The following is a 19354-nucleotide window of genomic DNA, read 5'->3' as shown; positions in this document are numbered from 1 at the left end:
TGATTCGAGGCAGCTGTGACATGAGTGCCAGTTGCCTGCAGGTCAGACTGAATGAGTCACAGACTGAAAGTGTTGCCTGAGTGTGCCCGTGGAATACCCAGGGGTCCGCCCCGCAGAGTCCCCTGGCAAGGCTGCAGGTCTTCAGCAGCAAATCAGTGGCCTTGACTCCTGTTACATAAAATCCTTCTGTCCTCTCAGTGAGTGTAGCTTTGGGACAGCAGCCCATCAAGCCCAAAGAAAACCATCAACACTTTCCCCTTCTGAGATTAACTCTGGTCACTGCTTCCCATGCCCCACCATCCAGGTCCAATCAAAGGAACTGGCTGCACTGAGAAGCCAAACAACAAACAAGGGCAGTAGTGCAGATTTGACCTGATTAACACCACAGAAAAGCATATCCTGAATCCAGGAAATCCGTCAGATGTCTGGGAGTCCTCTGAGGCTCTCTCCCGTGGCTGCAGGCACAGTCTTAGGCTGTTGCAGGGCACCTGCCATTTGTCCCCATTTTCGAGATCCACCAAGGCCTCTGAGTCCCACTCTCATTACCAGGGTGAAACTGCTGCCAGCATTTCCTGCTAACTCTGGAAAAGTGTGTGAGGGCTGCAGTTGACTTCCCTTGGTTTTTCTCCATGTCTTGTAGAGGCATTCTCTCTAGGACCAGGAGCATGAGTGTCTAGGGGTGGATCAGAGGCCCCTCTGCCTGACTCTCCTGGGATTCCATGCGGGGCCAGAGCCCTTGGGTCCAGTCATATCCCTTGACTGTCTATGGCCCAAGAAGGACTCCTATCCAGAAGAAATATAAAATCCAATCTAAACTCCTCTCTACTGTAAACACTTGGACTTGCCTGGACCATGGGATGGGTCCAGTTTTAGAGACTTAGGAGTATTTTTAGAGTGGAGGCATCACTGTTGAATACAGCAACCCCGGGTATCACTGTTCTGGCACTCAGGCCAGAATAATGGACATTATCCTAGTAATCTTTTTTTTCCTTCTTCTCTGGCCATCTCCCATGCCTGCCAGTTAAACTTCAAGTTGGGTCATTTCCTGATGTTCTTCCTACAACCTCACAAGAATAGTTCTCCTCCCTGCCTACTGAACACTCCTCTTATTGGCACATCCTCTGTGTAAACATTCCAACCCGCCCCAACACCTTAGATAACTGTAACCACTCCCACTCCTTGCCCCCACTGTGACCTTATCTAGTTCTTTCACAATATCTATGATATTTCAATACCCTTGGCTCACATGTCTACCTCCATCAAGAACCAGGTCTTGTTTCTCTCCAAGCCTGGCCAACAATGCCAAGCCACATGGTAAGTGCTTAACAAATATTTATTGAATAAATAAATGGGAGACTTGGCAATACTTCTATAAAGTCTTACTACTTTGGCTCTACATTACAGGAATCATCTCATCAGGTCGAGTAACTTTTCCACCCCCGAGAGCAACACTCAAACCTACTGGAATCCCCTCAGAGAAACCAGAGACAGACAAAAAGCAGCCAACTGTTCCTGCCTCTGGAGAAGAGCTTGGTTAGTATGTCAGTCCGTTTTCACTGGATGCTTAGCTATGAGGTACTAAAACAATTCAACTTTTGAGAGGGAATAAATCTCAGTTCTAGATCTTTTATTTTACTCAGTTTTATCATCAATTTGGGCATTTTCAATTTTAAAATTATACTTACTTTTAATACATTGTTATAGAATATGTTCCTTTCCTTAGTGGACATAGAATTTGCCAAGTTTATTTCCTAAAATGGCCTAGACTGTACAATCCTACTAAACCTCATGTTATTACTAACTACACATATCTTAAGTTACTAATGAGTATTAACTACTTGATTGTAATTTTTAATTCATTATTTATTATAGTCCAGACCATTTTACAGCAGGACACAATGAAAAGCCTTTTATTGTGGGTGAAGATGTATAAAAATAATAAAAGAAATGAAAGCTACAGAATTTATTTATTTTTTTTTAATTTATCTTTTAATTTTTTACAGACTGCATTTTGATTCATTGTACACAAATGGGGTACATCATTTCATTTCTGTGGTTGTACACGATGTAGATTCATGCCATTTGTGTAATCATACAGCAATTTAACTAGAAGAAATATTGACTGTCTTCAGTCTTTACTATTCTCCATTGTATTGTGAAGCTTTTCTTCTTTTTCACCAAAATTTTTTGTTATTTTCATTCTTAGGCAACACAACTGACTTTAGCTCAAGCCCAACAAGAGAAACAGATCATCTTGGGAAGCCCAGATTCAAAGGTACGTTTAGCTCTGCATCTTGAACTTTACATGGCTATTTGGGGAGGAAGGATCAGTCAGACTTTGCTATGTAACAATCATAAAATCTTAGTAGCTTACTGTAATAAAGATTTATTTTTCAAGTCTCTGAAAGTCAACTGAGGGATTGCTGACCTAGGATGTGCTTAGCAAGGTGCACCTGCTTTCTGAAGCAGGTATAGCTGGAGTCTGGTACAGTGATCTAATTCTGGTAACCAGGATAAGGAACCAACACTGAACCAGGAGAAGCCATTCACAGCAATACAAAGCAAAGAGACGTGGCATCCAAATACATAGCCAGATTTAGAGCTCATTTTTATGTTATATCTGCCAATAAACATTGGGCAAAAAAGGTCACTTAACCAAGCTCAACCAAAGATGGGGAAGTTTACTTTTTCCATGGACACAGTGAGTATTTTTAAATAATAAAGTATCACAGTAGGAGAGACATAATATAATATAGATCTCAGTATTTTCTTTTGTAATTTTTTTCTGAAGTGTAAAATTTGATCATTTTTAACATATATATTCACTCATGAAGCCATTATCACAATCGAAATAATAAACACAGCATGACTTGCAGACCTTTGTCATGTTCCTTTGTAATCCCCCTCCTCTGGTCCCTAGTCAATCCCTAGTCCCTAGGTAACCACAGATGTGCTCTATATGGTAGATTAGTATGCACATTACAGAATTTTATATAAATGAAAACATACATTTATGTTTGTTTTGTCTGGCTTATTTGGATCAACACAATTATTTGGAGATCCATCCATGTTACTCTGTATACCAGTAGTCCATCCCTTTTTATTACTGATAGTAATAAAAAATATTATATGAATATAAAATATTTTTTTCTTTAAACCTATTCATGATATTCAAGTGTTCCTAATTTATTTTTTACATTACCAATAAAATTGCTGTGCCACTCATGTACATGTCTTTGTATGGAAATGTGCTTTCATTCCTTTGGGGCAAATACTTAGGAAGGGAATAGCAAAATGATATCTGAGTTTATATTTAACATTTTAAGATTGTGAAACTGTTTTCCAAAGTGGTTGTACTGTTTTACCTTTCTGTAAGCAGTGATGAGGGTTCCAATTCTTCCACATCCTTTCCTGTATGATCAACTTTTTAAGTGTTAGCTATTTTAATAAGTGAGTAGTGGTATCTAATTTTTATTTCGGTTTGTTTTTCCCTAAATGACTAAGGTTGTTGAACATTGTTTTATGCATTTATTTTCCATCCATTTATATTTTTTTGGTGTATCCAAATTTTTGCCCACTTTTTAAATGGAATTGTCTACCTATTGAATTTTGAGTATATTTATGTTTTGAGTACAAGAACTTTTTCAGATATGTGCATTGCAAATATTTTCTCCCAGTATGTGTCTTCTCTTTTTAATTAATGAAGCTATTTACCAATTTTTATATGGAATTCACTTTCTTTAATAGGTATAGTACTTTATTTTCTTTAGTATTTTTTCTTCTTTAGTGAACTTTGGTAGCTTATGTCTTTCATAAGCCGTTAGTCCATTTTATCTAAGTTGTCAAATCTATTTACATTATGTTCATAATATTCCTTCACTCTCATTCTAACGTCTGGATTTTTTTGGTGTTACATCTAATAAATTATTGGCAAATCAAAGGTCACAAAGAGTCATGCCCCCATGATTTCCCTCTAGAAGTTTTACAATTTTGCATTTAGATTTCTGATGAACATTGAGTGAATGATGTATTGATTTTGTATATGATACAAACTATGAATTCATGTCCACTTTCTTGATTTTGAATATACATTTGTTACAGCATTATTTATTGAAATAACGTCTTTCTCGACTGAACTATATTTTTACTTTTGTCAAAAATCAATTGCCCACATGTATGTGAATCTGTGTTTGGTCTCTCTAGTCTGTTCTATTGATCTACTTATCTACCTTTATACCAATACAACACTTTCTGGATTCCTATGTTTTATAATAAATTTTGCAATCAGATTGTGCTAGTCATCCATCATTGTTATTTTTTAAAGCTGCTTTGGTGATTCTGTATCCTTTTCATTTCCATATGAATTTTAGAAACAGCTTGTCACTGTCTAAAAAACAGTTTGCTTGGATTTTGATTGAAATTAGGTTGGAGCTATAGGTCATCTGGGGAACAATTCACAACTAAATAGCGAACATAGTATATCCTACCATTTACTTAGGTCTTTTAATTTCTCTCACCAATGTTTTATAGTTTTCATTGTAAAGAAAATCATAAAATTCATGTTTTAATTTCAATTTCCAATTGTTTATTGCTAATATGTAAAAACAATTGATTTTTGTACAGTGATCTTATATGATCTTTGATATTGTTAGGAATAATCTTCACCTTGCCTTTTTTTCTCTATTCATCCCATCTAGCCTCTTTTTTAACCTGCTTTTAAATTCAGCATTTTATGACTCTGTTTTATCTTTTTTGATGTGCGACATCTGTCACTTTTTGTTATTTTAGTTGTTGCTTTGGGGTTCACAGTCTGCGTCTTTAGCTTATCATAATCTACCTTCCCACAAAATGAAAAGAAACTTCACATATAAGAACCTTATACTCACCCAGCTTCTTTTCTCTCCTCCTGGCCATTAGGCTGTTGTTGCCATGTGTTATATTTTCACACTATACTCAATAATTCTTATTTTTTGAACAATAAATTATCTTGAAGAGAGATTTAAATAATGAGTAAAGTGTTTTATATATTTGTTTATCTAGTTACAGTTTCCATGATCTTCATCCCTTTGGGTGGATCCTTATTTCCACCTGGTGTTATTTTTCCTTCCTCCTGAACTTCCTTCTGTATACTTTATAGTATGACTCTGCTTGTAATGAATTCTGATAGGTTTTATAATTCTGAAAAGTATGTTGCTTTATTTTTCCAAGATCACTTCACAAGTTATTGAATCCTGCATGATACATTTTTTTCTTTCTGTATTTGAAGATGCTGCTGTTGTCTTTTGTGCATTCCTTCCAATCAAAAGTCGACCACAATCTATATCTTTGTCATTCTATATATGTCTTTTTTTCTATCTCCTTTTAATACTTTTCTCTTTTCACTGGTTTTGAGAAATTAGATAATGATTGGTAGAGTTCTCTTCTTGTCTAATGAGCTTTATTTTATGGGCTTTTTGGATTTATGGGTTTATAAGTTACTATATTTGGAATATTTGGGGCCATTATTTCTTAAAATTTTTTCTTTCTACCCGCCTCAGGTACTCCAATTATATGTACATTAGACACTTGAAGTCATCCACAGTCACTGATGTTGATTGTTTTTAATTCTTTCTCTCCATTTTTTTTTATTTTGGATAGTTTTATTGCTATGTCTTCAAGTTCACTATCTTTTATTTTGTAACCTATTGTGTTGATTCCAGTGTAGTTTGCATCTTATATTTTGATCCAATGTAGTTTGCATCTTATATTTTGTAGTTGTTTAACTCTAGAGATCTGTTGTGGGTATTTTTTATATTTCCCATGTCTTAACTTTTTGAGCATATGAATCATAATCATAACTGTCAATTGTCTTATCTGATGATTCTAACATCTATGCAAGTTCTGGATTACTTTCAAATGATTGATTTTTTCTTCTCAGTTTGGGTAACATTTTCCAGTGAATAGCACCTTATTGGGTGCTAGATATACATATGCATACTTATACATACACACACATAGATACATACACACATATATATATACACATACACATATATACATACCTACATATATGTTTACATATACATATGTAGATATGGAGAGAGGTACGTATATGTGTGTGAATATTTACACACAGACACATATGTATATATACACGTGTGTGTGTGTGTGTGTGTGTGTGTGTATAATTCCTAAAGGATTCTTGAGTCTTGTTTTGTGGCATAAATTACTTGCACCTATTGGATCTTTTTAAGTCTAGCTTTTAAGATTTATTGGAAGAGACCAGAACTATGTTCAATATCAGGTTCATTATTCCTCACTTCTGAGGTAAGATTCAATGCCCCATAAATTATGAGGTATAAACCAAGCCCCTAGAGATCAAATTAATTTTGAATATTAACACAGTATAAAATTGTTTAGTAAGAAAAATAAGCAACATCCATATCATGTATTCCAGAGATAGGATTTTAGACTTTTGCAAGTTTAAGCCAATGATAGCACTGCTTTCAAGCATCTACTCTTAATGAAGTGACTCAATACCCTCAAGCAGATAATTATATTATGCGCTCACCTCCATCTCCTTCCTGGGTTTCAAAATTCCTAAAATGCCAGAGTTTTCTCTTAGGTCCTCACGTGCGATACATCCAAAAGCCAGACAACAGGCCCTGCTCCATCACCGACTCCGTCAAACGGTTCCCCACGGAGGAAGCCATGGAGGGGAATGCCACCAGCCCACCACAGAACCCACCCACCAACCTCACTGTGGTCACTGTGGAGGGCTGCCCCTCATTTGTCATCTTGGACTGGGAAAAGCCACTAAATGACACTGTAACAGGTACGATCTTGGCCTGAGGACTTGTTACTAAGGTGGTGATACTTGTCTAGGAAATCAGGATCGGGTCCTCGTTTTCTGGAAGATTAAACCCCTGAGAAGCATGGAGGCAAGTATAGAAAGCAAGTTTTATTAAAGAGACAGAACAGAGCTAGCAGACTTCTCCAGAGAGAAGCTGGGACCCAGAGTTGGTGCCCTGGGAGGGGGTGTGTCTTGCTTTTTTATAGAACCCCACCTTCTTTTTCTTTCCTGCATACATGCTCAAAAGCAGGAAAGAGCAGCCCTAGAAGGCAATCACTTGAATTGGAAAATGCAGTCCTTCCCACCACCTCCACAGGAGGTGGAGGTGTTAACAGCTGGGTGAGTGGGGGAAGTGTGATCTAGAGGTTAGCTGTGAGCAACCCATTTCCTTTTCTTCGATTACCAGCTACCTGTCCTTTGCCCCTGCCTCAGTGGGAAGCTCTGACAGCACAAGTTCTCTGGAGCAGGTACCCTGGCCAAACTGATAAGGGAAGGCCATCTGAGGAGTAGCAAGTCCTAGCAGAATTCTGCTGACCTTAAGGCACATTGTCAAAAGTGTGATGGGATGGGAAACACCACCTTTGTCCTTGTATCAGGCTCCCTGTTAATACAAAAGATCTCTTTAAGCTGTACCCCTTCTATCTCCTCTCAAAACCCTCTTTTACAATTTGAAGACAGACACAGCTGGTCTTTTCACTATCAAGAATATACACAAAGAGTTTGCCACTGCTTATGATATTTAAACTAGATTTCCTTTTATCAGCCCAACTTCTAAACTGGCCTAGGACTGTCTTTAGAAAAATTGAATTTTAAAAATCAATTCCTGGGTGATTTTTTGCTCATCTCAGGAAATTGTGATTCTCCCAGATGCGTCATCAAATCCCTCTAAAAATCATTGTGAAAAATAAAAACCCCTGGCTCTATTCTTTGAACTGCTTATATGGCAATTTGATTCTGCAATAGTGAACAGAGAGTCAAACATGAGATGAAAAGTAGGAATAAAGACCAATGCCTAGGTCAGTGGAGAACACTGCAAATAGCCTGCCTGTGTCCGTGTGGTTCCTGCTGCCAGGTACCTGGTACCAGGAGTAAAAGGGACAACAAGAAGCTGTCAGCAGTAGAAAGGAGCAGTGCACAGGGTGGGAGATTCAGGATCTGCTGAAAACATTTCCTGCTTTGAAAATGTAAGGGGAAAACAACAGCTATTTCTCCTTAACCAAACCTTGTGATCTCGGCAACTTCCAGTTTAAGTGGCTTATCTTTGCTTAGCTGGCCCTCTCTACCATACCATGTGCACTTCCCTTTCTCCTGCAAAGTTAGCCTTTGCTTGGAGGAAGAACCAGCCCCCGCGTGGGTTTCTCCCACATGCCTAGTCCTGCTTGTTTACCTGAGACCATGCCTGCTGGTACTACCATCCCAATACATAAAAATCAGTCCATTAGCATTGAGTATCTATATTGGATTAAAACATCTAAAACTTTCTGTCCTTTTACTTTGATAATAAGGAGGTCCTGTGAAAGTCTGGGGCTGTTTCCTTAAAGCCAAATAGTCTCTGAAATTTCATTTACCCTAAAGATGTAGAATATGAAATTAGAATTGGTTAATCTAATTATCTAACAGATACCTTCTTGGATAATATCTGATTTAACTCTTTAAGGTTGTAGTATTTTCCTTTCTGATTCATCTGTACTAATATTTTAATTATGTAAATTTATAATTTCTAAGAATTATAAATAGATTATACTTTATAAATCTAATTGACTACTTTTATAATGTTTCTAGATGTTAATAGGCTGCTGGGAATTTTTTCACAAGATACATGACTTATTATAACAATTTCATGAGCAAGGACCACTTCTCTTTATCCATAGGATTATCTAAATAGAAATAAGTCCTTATTTAACCACCATTCTCCTACTTCATATTTAACTATTAGAACATTTGCCATAATGATCTGCTCTATTTTTCCCATTTTTTGTTTATTTTAGTATTACATCAAATACTTCTTGATTTCAAACATGATTGTTTACAAATCAGCAGTTCAAAAAGTTCAAAACCACAGAACTGGTTTTGCAATAAGGAATTGAGTAAAATAACAAAAAAATGAACTGTAGCCCCTATTTCCAGGGTTGAGTTCTATCAGTAATCTTTTAGCTGACAAGTACACATTCCCCTTCACTGAATATATTCAAACTTAGTTGCCTCTATATATCCCTTCTACTCTCAAGTGTAAAAAGGTGCATTAAGAAATTGGTGTAGCTTGGGTCCTTGTACAGTGTCAAATTAGGTTAGTTATAATTTGCTGCAGTGTGATATTCCAAGAGCATACTGACATAGATTTAAATCCCAGGTCAGCTATGGTCTAGTAACTCTTTGAGCCTTAGTTTCAATAATAATAATAATGATAATAATAACAACAACAATGTTCATTATTATCAATTTATCCTGAGGAAAAAATTAAACATGAAATTTGAATATGAAACATAACTGTTAATGTTTGTCAATAGAGTAATAGTAGGAGCAAGTTTAAAGTTGGTAGACATATGAAAAGTTATCCCTTTAAAGTGTCAAAAATGAAAGATAAATTTTCAAAGCACAAGACAAGTATAAATTCAAAAGTTAGAATCCTTAGAGAAATTCTAAATCTCTTTGATTATAAAGCAAGCTTCTAAGTCCATTTTGAAAACGCTAATCTCCAGGGGAAAAAATATCGGTAAACAAACTTTTATAACTTTAAGCAAATGAAAATTAGAGAAGATATGTACCAGAAGTTTAACTACCAAAAGTCCAGGTTAACACTAAGGAGGAGAGCCCACAGTTAACAAGGAATGTCCCAAGCCAAAGATGTTTTTTGAAGGTGATTACTTTGGTGCATAATTAACTAGACTTCATAAAAATAGTAGAGTTTCCTAAGAAATTGGTTTTTTGATGACTAAGCAGCATTTGAATCTTTCGGAATGGAATCTTTTAAAATTTTCATGGCCTTATTTTCAAAACACAACTCAGGGATAAGAATCAATAAAAGCAACAATGATAATAAGTATGACCTGTTGAACAAAATCATGCAAAATACTACTAGGCACTTTCCATTTGTTCTTAATATAACCCACATAAGCAACACCATGAAGAGATATCGTTGACATTCTGCAGATGGGAAAACTCACGTGGCTTGGTTTGTCTCTTTACTTCAGTCATTTGGTTCCCCCCACCCTTTATTTTTTTTTTTTTAACTTACATTTTAACAACTGCAAATATCCCTTCTGAGATATAGATATAAAACAGACTGATTTGAATTTAACATCCTCTTCTCCCTCCCTTTCCACTCTCTACTAAAATAGCCAATGGGGTAATAAGTCGAGGTCAGAAGGGAGTCTGAGTAAGGTAGTACTCAGTCAGTGACTAGTCCTTCAGTAACTGCTCTGCTGTTGTCCAGATACAGTGGCCCCTGTCTTCAACTTTAACTTTGGGTTTCCGGAAGAATGATCATTTAGCAAATGTTCAGAAAAAGTCATCCTCCTTTTTGGGTTTTTAAAATAAGCTATTAATAGTCCTTCCCAGATTGAAGTGAGAGATTTTTGGTCTTCCTAGCTTATTCTGGTTTTGGTTTTATTTCCAGAGTTCATCTTACACCTTTGGTCTTAGTACAATTGCAAAAACCCTCTAACTTGGCAGCTCTTTTACTGCCTCCCTACCTTATGTGATGCCCTGTTTGTGTGTATTTCTTCATATCCATGGGGCTGATTTTGAGTGGGGAGGTGTAGTTTGTTTTGTAGCTCTGTCATATTATCACATGCATTAAGCTAAATCCCAACTGAGAACAGGGAAAACCAACTAACAAATCTGTAAATTAAAGTCTCTTATTCTGAAAGTCTTTCTCTTTTGGTGGTCCCTATAAGTTGATAGAAACATGTAAGTGAAATTTATGCATATCCATGTGTAGGCTTTAAGGATATATTTTTTAATATAAAGAAAATTACCAAGGGAGCATAACTTTTGTTAGTAGGTACAAAATTCTCCTAATTCTATAGTTCCAAATAATGAACTCTAATAAAGGAGTTTATTATTTGGTTAACAGTTATTTGTTGATATGGCTTTAAGCTCAAAGAATTCTTTTTGCTGCAGTATCACATCCTTAGTGGCCTAAACCCAACTCTGTTGTAGAGCCCCATAGAGGAGGAACATGGTTTCTAGGCAAGCACAGTCCCTGATACGGAGCTTTCCCCAAACTGGGCTTCCTGACACTGGCAAACTTTCTGACTTACCTAAAGAATCATGGACTCTATGCCCAAAGCAACCACAAGAGGGTCATCAGTCTTCACCAGTTACCAGACCTTCCTCTGCTCTGGTAAAGGGAAAGCAGAATTAGTCTGTAAGCATCTCTCAAAATGCTTTTGGAACCTTCGTCAGCTGGTGACCACTCCATCTGGAAATTGCTGATGAGTAAGATCAGTATGTCTCTAGAAGTACAATCTTAGTTGCTCACCCTTATGTATGTGGCTCTATTATGCTGTTAACTTTAAGAAAAATTAAATCATTTGGGATATGAAGGCAAGTGTCTAAGGTTTTTTTGTTTGTTTTTGTTTTCACTTTTACAGAATATGAAGTTATATCCAGAGAAAATGGGTCATTCAGTGGGAAGAACAAGTCCATTCAAGTTACAAATCAAACCTTCTCTACAGTAGAAAATCTGAAACCAGACACAAGGTAAGCCCCAGTGCTACTGCAGGTGAGTTTGGAGTGCAGAAATCATAACCACAAGAAGACGTAGAATGATGTCATCTTCTCCAGCATAAGGGAAGTTCTAATTTACATTTCACTCTAGCTTTTTGAACAAGACATAAATACCTTTGGAGTCATGTTTTGAAAATAGGCAAGTATTGTTGGGGGCACAGGGGCCAACAAGATGGTGGTGTAAGTTATCAGGGCACTTGGCAGCATAACAAAATAGAAGGACATTGATATTAAATGTTGGTATTAAATACCAAAGTATCTCTGGGTCAGAAATGAACTGGGTTGTGCATGATGTAAAGTAGATTTGAAGCACGAAAGGATTTGGCTCCCACGGTAGAAAACGGAAGGTAAGGAAGTGGGGACCCTGTGATAACATGTAGGTGAGATCTTTTAATAGTTAATACTTCAAATAACTTAACACAATACTGGTCTCAGATTCAGTGATCCTGGGACTTTTATCATGATAAAATGAGAATAGAGTTTGACAGTGGAATTGCATATTTTTAACATTGCTGTATGATAAGGTACTTTTCTAGGTATCCCTTATTACACATTGATACCAGGTATCATTTTGTGATTCTTCTTTAAATCTAAAATACCAATATTTTATCAGTTCATTTCATTATTGAAAAAAAAAAAAAAACAAGGGTCTTAGATATTTCTGGGAATATAGTAAGGAAGTTTCAAGAAGGAGTTTCCTTATTTTCCCCTAAGTTTCACTTCTAATACCTCTCTCTGTCATCAATTCACTGAGTCGAATTGGGTATTGATAGTGACAGCCCATTTTTGCTCTGTAGTAGGAAAATTCATCTTATCTTTTTTGTGAAAAGAAGCATCTAATTCATTATAGATGGTTTGCTGTGTATAAACTTTAGTCCTATATTGCAAAAATACTACTTCTTCCACAAATGTGATTTTTTCTTAAGTTTTCTATTTTGAGCTGTGGAAATTTTTCTAACTGCCAATTTTCTTGAATGATTTAAATCAGCCAAGATAAGCACATATTTCAATACAAAACCACTTGATGGTCTTGGTTCTATTTCCTTAGACAAGATTGAGAGAGACAGAGCACATGCCTATTTGTACCATAATATATTTTAAAGAAAGAGTAAAAGAGAAAAAGCATCATTTAATTTGGTCTTTTTAATAGGTAGATTTGTGCTTACAAAACTTGGATGGTATTTCTCTTCAGTTTTCTACTTCTTATTCCACTTAATAAAAAGCGACCCGTGTATACAATGCATTCATTGAAAGTCGTCCAGTTTCTAAATGTGCATTGTGTTCCTTTTCTGAATCGGGCTGTCCTCAGAACTTCTCACAGTGCACCAAAATGTAGAACAGTTATTCCAGTGACATTTGAAGCCCAATTTGTTTGTAAAAGGTTTGCCTTTCCATCCAGCTAACATTTATTAAGTGACAATGATGTGCATAGCACTGTGCTTGGTGTTGTGGCTACAAACAGGAAGAAACCTGGTGCCTGCCCATAGGTTCGAGGTGAGCGAAAGGCAGCTAATGACCAAGTTTTCTCTACCAAGCGGCAAGAGCCCTGGGAGAAGTATGCCCAAGATGTTGTGGGAGCTCAGAGTGAATGGCACTTCACCAAGTCTGGGGAAATTAGGAAACTTTTCTTAGAAGAGGTGACAGCTGGGCTCAGGCTTACAGAATGAGTAGAAGAGAGCTGAGCTAACCAGATGATTGTGATAGGAGACAAGAGTGTCAGAGAGAATAGCATGTGTCTGGACAGGAGCAATTGAATTACAGCTGTTAAATTCCCTCAGGGTTTTGGGATTCCCTAATTAATAACTGGAAGACAATAGCTTCTCAAAGAATTTCTATAGCTGCATTGTGCTACTTGCAGATACATATGAATCATTTATTTTAGCAGCATATTCCACCACTTGACCTAACAAGAAAATGTGACATCTGAAAACAGAGGATAGTTACTGGCTGATTATTACACACCAGCATGGATGTAGAGCTTGGTGTTAGATCATTTAACCCCGGAGGGGTAAGGCAGAGATTAAAGATTTGTAGACTGGTTGTAGTCAGAAATGTGAAATGGTCACACACTGTCTTGGAAACAAAACCACAATGCTCCCTTTTTCCTTCTTACAGGGAAAGTCAACCTGCCTGTTTTTAATAATTTAGACAGGTTTATATCTATTCAGAAAAAACTCCAGAACTTTCTCACAGTAAGGGGCCAGCAGCTGTCTTGCTGATAGGAGAGTTCAACTCCACATCTGGCATTAGATGTTCCTGTCTGTAGAGTAGAGCCTCGTGGCCACCCTGGGACACATGGGTGCAGCTCCAAAGGCAGCACAGGGTCTCCCCAGCCCAAGGAGACCACATCCCACCATGCCTGCCGGCAGCTGCAGTGGGATGTGGTCACAAGTGTGCACAGGGAAGGGGACACATAATATTCAGTTAAGTGAGGCAAAGGAGATCTGCTAACACAGACAAACCCCAGTCTCTCTCTTTAGAGGACCCATCTCTCATTCCTAAAATAAAATGTAGATGTTGGTAGCCAACTAAATTCATCTAACCCATTCCCCAATATTTGCTTTCCATTTATTTATTCCTCTCCTTCCTTATAGTCATCCAAGAACACCAATCCTCTCTCTTTAGGCAATGTGTGGCTCTTGTTGAACTAAAAGAAAAATATTAAAAGGAGACCCTCTTGTCCAGAGCAAACCGCTTTGCAAGACTGCTGATTATTTTCAGTTCTGTGAACAGAGGAACTGATAAAGCATGTTTTAAACAAGAAGTCTTGCACCAATTCTTACAGAGCCTGAAGGTGTGGATTGGCTGATCTCTAAATTCTCTTGTATCTGACAATCCTGTGGTAGCCAAAACCGTGAGAGAAGTTGGTGAGAAAACTGGGACTGAAAGTGAAACTAAAACCTAGATCAGTCTCATACATAATAGTTTCAGTAAAACACTTTACTTTGACTCTAGCTCCAGTCTACAATTTTTTTTGGATAAATTGGTTTTAGCACACATTTTGATAATATGCATTGATGGGCCTGATGAACTGTTTGCCAATATGAATAGACACACAATCACTGCATCCTAAAAAAGTCCTTATCTACATTTCTGTTCCAAAAAGTCCCCTTCTCCCCTCACTTATTGAAAATCTGAAGAATTTGTTGCATGTGTGCCAGACATAAATGTGATCCAGCAATTTCCTAACCTATGGAACACGTGCTCTGATAATTAGGATAAATCAAATTCATTTCATCGGTTCAAGTATTTTTTTTTTTTTTTTTTTTTTTTTTTTTTTTCCTTTGTCAGTGAAGGAGGATTTTGGAGAACAGCCCCTGAGACTAAAACTTACCAAAGAGGCAGCAATGATTGGTTGGGACTCTTGTTTATGTTGTTTGGTTTAATAAAATGTTGGTACTGAGGATAAGCTAGAAGAGAGGCAGCAACTCCTTATACAACTGTAAATCTGGCTGAATGAAACAGACATGAGGAATAGCCATTATACCCTTTTCATAGTGTTTTTGTGAAATTCTGGTCTTCAAATTCTGTATTTTCAACATCTCTTCTCAAGGGCTTTGTAGATAGAAATAAAACAAGTGGCCAAAACATCAGACGTTTTATTTAGTTTTATTATAGGTGTAGGCAGCAGAAGAGCTATTTCTTCCTTGTTAAAGAAGTTTAGCAACTTTTCATCAGGCCAAAGCCCAGTTCTCTCAGAGCATAGAACTTCACTAGTCTATAAAGACAGCAATTCTTCCTCTCACATTACCATATATATTTTTATTACATTTTCTTCAAATTCCTTGGTATCTGGGGAGGGGCTGAGCGGACATCATGGCAGCACTACAGAATTAGAAGTGCTGGAATTTCCAAATCTGAAATTTCTAATACCCACAGAAACGGAGGACCCAAGAAATGTCCCTGAGGGTGTAATGGCAGCTACTTTATGATTCTCTGTGATTGCTGATTCCCTGCTCTCCCTTCTGTCCCTGATTTATTTTATTTTATTTTATTTTATTTTTGAAGTGGTGTCTCATTACATTGCCCAGACCGGCCTCAAATTCTCAATCCTCTGCCTCAGACTTGAATAGCTGCTATAACAGGTGTTGTGTCTGCACAGCCCTGCCCCCTTGCTCCTTACCTGTATGCCCAAATCTACACAATGACTTCACATGTGGCAGGTCTCCAGAAATGCTTACTATATGCTTACAATGTCCCTGGAGACAATCACACCAACTGGTTAACTGCATTTCCCTATTCCCCTGAGTGGCTCTTACTTTTTTTTCCCCCCTCCTTCCTTATTCTGCTTTTCCATTTCTCTCACTGTGGTGGAAACCCCTTAAATGGGGTAGTAATATTTTAAGACTGCAATAGGGATAAAATCAGCTTGCCAAACTATTATAGGGTGGCCTTTCCATATAAACATTAGTTTGCTTGAGGTTTATGTGGCTCTTGTCAAACTAGGTTTTTAAACAAATAGAGAGTATGTAACTAAAAAGTTCATCAAACAATGAAAACTATAGTTCAGCTCTATATGTTGGGCAAGAATAGAAGGAAAGGGAAGAGAAAATGACAGAAGTGTCTGTTCCAGCTAGATCCTTGGGGCTTTACCCCCATTCCATTGTTTGAGAAGTTCATCTAAGGCTAGATACTAAAGGGTAGATAGTCCCATCTCTGACAATTTAGCTTGTGAACCACAAATCATACTGTTTAAAATCCTAGATTTTTACTCTTCAATGAATTGATGTATTTATTTTATATTATATTTATTTATTTACTCTTTTTGCAGTACTGGGGATTGAACCTAGGGCCTTGTGCTTGCAAGGCAAGCACTCTACCAACTGAGCTATACCCCCAGCCCACATTATATTTTATTTAATATAAAATTGCTAAGTTGCTTAGGGCCTCAGTAAATTGCCGAGTCTGACATTGAATTTATGATTGATCCTCCTGCCTTCAGCTTCCCAAGTTGTTGGGATTACAGGTGTGCACCACTGCGCCTGGCATATTTTAAAATTCTTATGCTGATTTTCATCGTTGCTTTCAAAATTGTTGGTCTCCAACTCTACCCTCTTTGCCATTTAGGATCATGTTTTAGAGCTTTCTAGACTCTTTAATGAAATCTAACTTTTCTCTTTCTTAGCCTATGGAGCTATTTGAATGTAGGCAGATTTATTCACTAAGGGTCATGGACCCTTATAGTCAAAGCAAGTATGTTGACATCAAAGAATTCTACATTGGGAGTTCTGTGGAAGTGTTTGTCAAATTCCCCAATAACAAAGGAACCTCTTATTTAAAAACAAAATCCTGTAGAGACACTAGCTAATATATATTATATATCATTATGTATCAGGTACCTTGCATTTACATTCATTACCTCATTGAATTCTCACAAAAACCTCAGATATTTTTATGTCCTTATGAGGTTATAATAACTATTATTCTCATAAATTATATTATCCTAATTTTTATGTATGAAGAACAAGGTTAGAAAGTTCAACTTACCTTAAAAAATCACATTAGTGGGCTTTGAACACATCTTTCTGGCTTGAGAACACATGTCCTTAACCACTGAACCATAACACCTTGTGGTTGGGATAAATGGAAAGACTATTTCTGCTAGGATCTACACCATCTCAGGTACAGCACGGCATGGCATCCTGCAAGGGGGTGTTAATGTACTTGGATTATTCTCAATGAGGCTTGAAGGCTTGCCATTGGTACAGCACTCCTTGTAGATATTCATTTAAATATTCATTTTTGTTACAGTAGGTTTTATAAATGTTTTTAATTTTCATTTTTTCCAGAAATATACATACATATTTTTCTTTACTCTGGTTTGTCTCCATGAACTCATGCTTAAGTTTAATCCCCTTGGTGAGGTATTAAGAGGGTGGAAACTTAATTTGACAATGGTGTTCAGAGGTAGGGCCTTTGGTTAGGGTTACACAGAACAGGGTGAAGCTCCCATGGTTGAATCCTCATGGCTTTATAAAGAGATTCAGACACATGACTTGGCCGTCACCATGTGATGCTTAGTGCCACCTCAGGACTCTGTAAGCAAAAATGCCATCAACAGATGTGACTGCTAGACCTTGTACCTCAAGAACCATGAGCCAAAATATACCTATTTTCTTTAAAGTAGGTTGCCCCAGGTATTTTGTATTACTTAATGAAAAATAGACTTAACTACTGGACCATGCTGCAAGTCTAAAACAGTATTAAAACTCAAATTCTAGAAAAGCAGTTCCTTTCTACTCTTAAAGTCTGTTTCCAAGAAGCAAACGTTTTTTTAAATTCCTCTAGCTATTTCTTCTCTTAATTAAATTCCTATTTCTAGACCAACCATTTCTCGAAATGGTCAAACACACCATCTCTTTGTTCTCAGGTTGTTTGTTTTAGGAAACACCTCTTTCCAAATCCCTTGCCATCATCTTTTGCCTATGTTGAATCCCCTAATTCCTGTAGCCATGTCTCCCTCCTTTGTTTACTCCCTCATTTTGTGGCTTCTGTAGAAACATATCTTGGGAAAATATATTTAAGACTTTTTTTTTTATTTATATGCTTTTAAAAGTCCATGTTTTACTTTGATATCATTGGTGTTGGATAGAATCATGATAAAATGAAGACTTCTTTTTTATTTTTACAGACTGCATTTTGATTCATTGTACACAAATGGGGTACATCTTTTCATTTCTATGGTTGTGCACGATGTAGATTCATACCATTCATGGAATCATACATGTCCATAGGGTAATGATGTCTGTCTCATTCCACCATTTTTCATACCCCACTTCCCTCTCATCTCCCTCTTGGTAATCTAAAGTTCCTCCATTCTTCTCTCACTACATGTATGAATGGCATACATGTTTTCATGTCAGCATTTCTTATGGTAAATGACAGTGACATCCTACATCAGCTGTTCAATTTACTTTTGAAGGCATTGTTTCATTTTTTTTCTAACTTCCACTGTTACTACTAAGAAGTTGAACATCATTTTGGTACTGAATACTTTGAATGGAACCCACTGTTTTGTTCTCAGTTGTTAGTATCTTATAAAGATAAGAACTTTTTATCTTATAAAGATAAGTCCCTTCAGAACTCTGAAATTTTGCAACTCATGCACTTTAATCCTTTCTTTTCTTTTTTTCATTTTGCTGGGCACACAATCAGCCTTTTCCATATGGAAACTCATCTTTTAGTTCTAGGAAATTTCTTATATGATTTCTGCAGTAATTTTCTACTATCCCTTCCCCGTTTTCTAGAATTCCTACTAGTTGAGTACTAAACTCTCTAGAATAATCCTCCAATTTTCTTATATTCTCTTATTTTGTATCTTTGACTTTTAGTTCTAATATTTTTAGAATGTTTTCAAGTTTAGCTTCTAAAATTATTTCTTTTTTTAAATTTCGAAGAATTTCATTGGCTAAAAACTTTTAAGCAGCATCCTCTACTGTCTCCTAAGTATGATCAATATTTTCTTTGAGATGTTAAAGATCTATGTGTTCATCTCATGACAAAAAGTGGTTTTGGGGAAAGATTTTGGCATCACAAACTTTGTTTATATAAAATTTAATCAGTCAAAAAATGTCCTCAGGTTGTTAATTAAACTCAGTTTAAAATTATTTCTTCACAACTTGTCAAGTATCATAAAAGGCTGGCAAACACCAGGAAAAGTAGCTTATGAATATTTGTAGGCATGCTACAAATGAAGCGTAAGTGTAAATAACTGAAATAAAAAGACACAGGGATGATTTCAACAATCAGATTTGGCCAAGCCGCAGCACTGCAGGCAATGGCCTGGAATGA

General features: G+C 36.7%; 1 protein-coding gene across 1 annotated transcript in view; it reads left to right on the top strand.

The window, feature by feature from the left end:
* Nucleotides 1-19354, top strand: part of ABI3BP (ABI family member 3 binding protein) — a 233759-nt gene that overhangs the window by 206380 nt on the left and 8025 nt on the right. The window contains 4 exon segments of the mRNA XM_079101410.1: nt 1405-1533; nt 2207-2275; nt 6605-6814; nt 11428-11536. Of these exon segments, the coding sequence (XP_078957536.1) occupies nt 1405-1533; nt 2207-2275; nt 6605-6814; nt 11428-11536 (517 nt within the window).

This window comes from Sciurus vulgaris, assembly GCF_902686455.1.
Source record: "Sciurus vulgaris genome assembly, chromosome: 10".
Classification (NCBI taxonomy): domain Eukaryota; kingdom Metazoa; phylum Chordata; class Mammalia; order Rodentia; family Sciuridae; genus Sciurus; species Sciurus vulgaris.
Note: the sequence above shows the minus strand (reverse complement) of the source record. Positions and strands in the feature narration are given on the sequence as shown.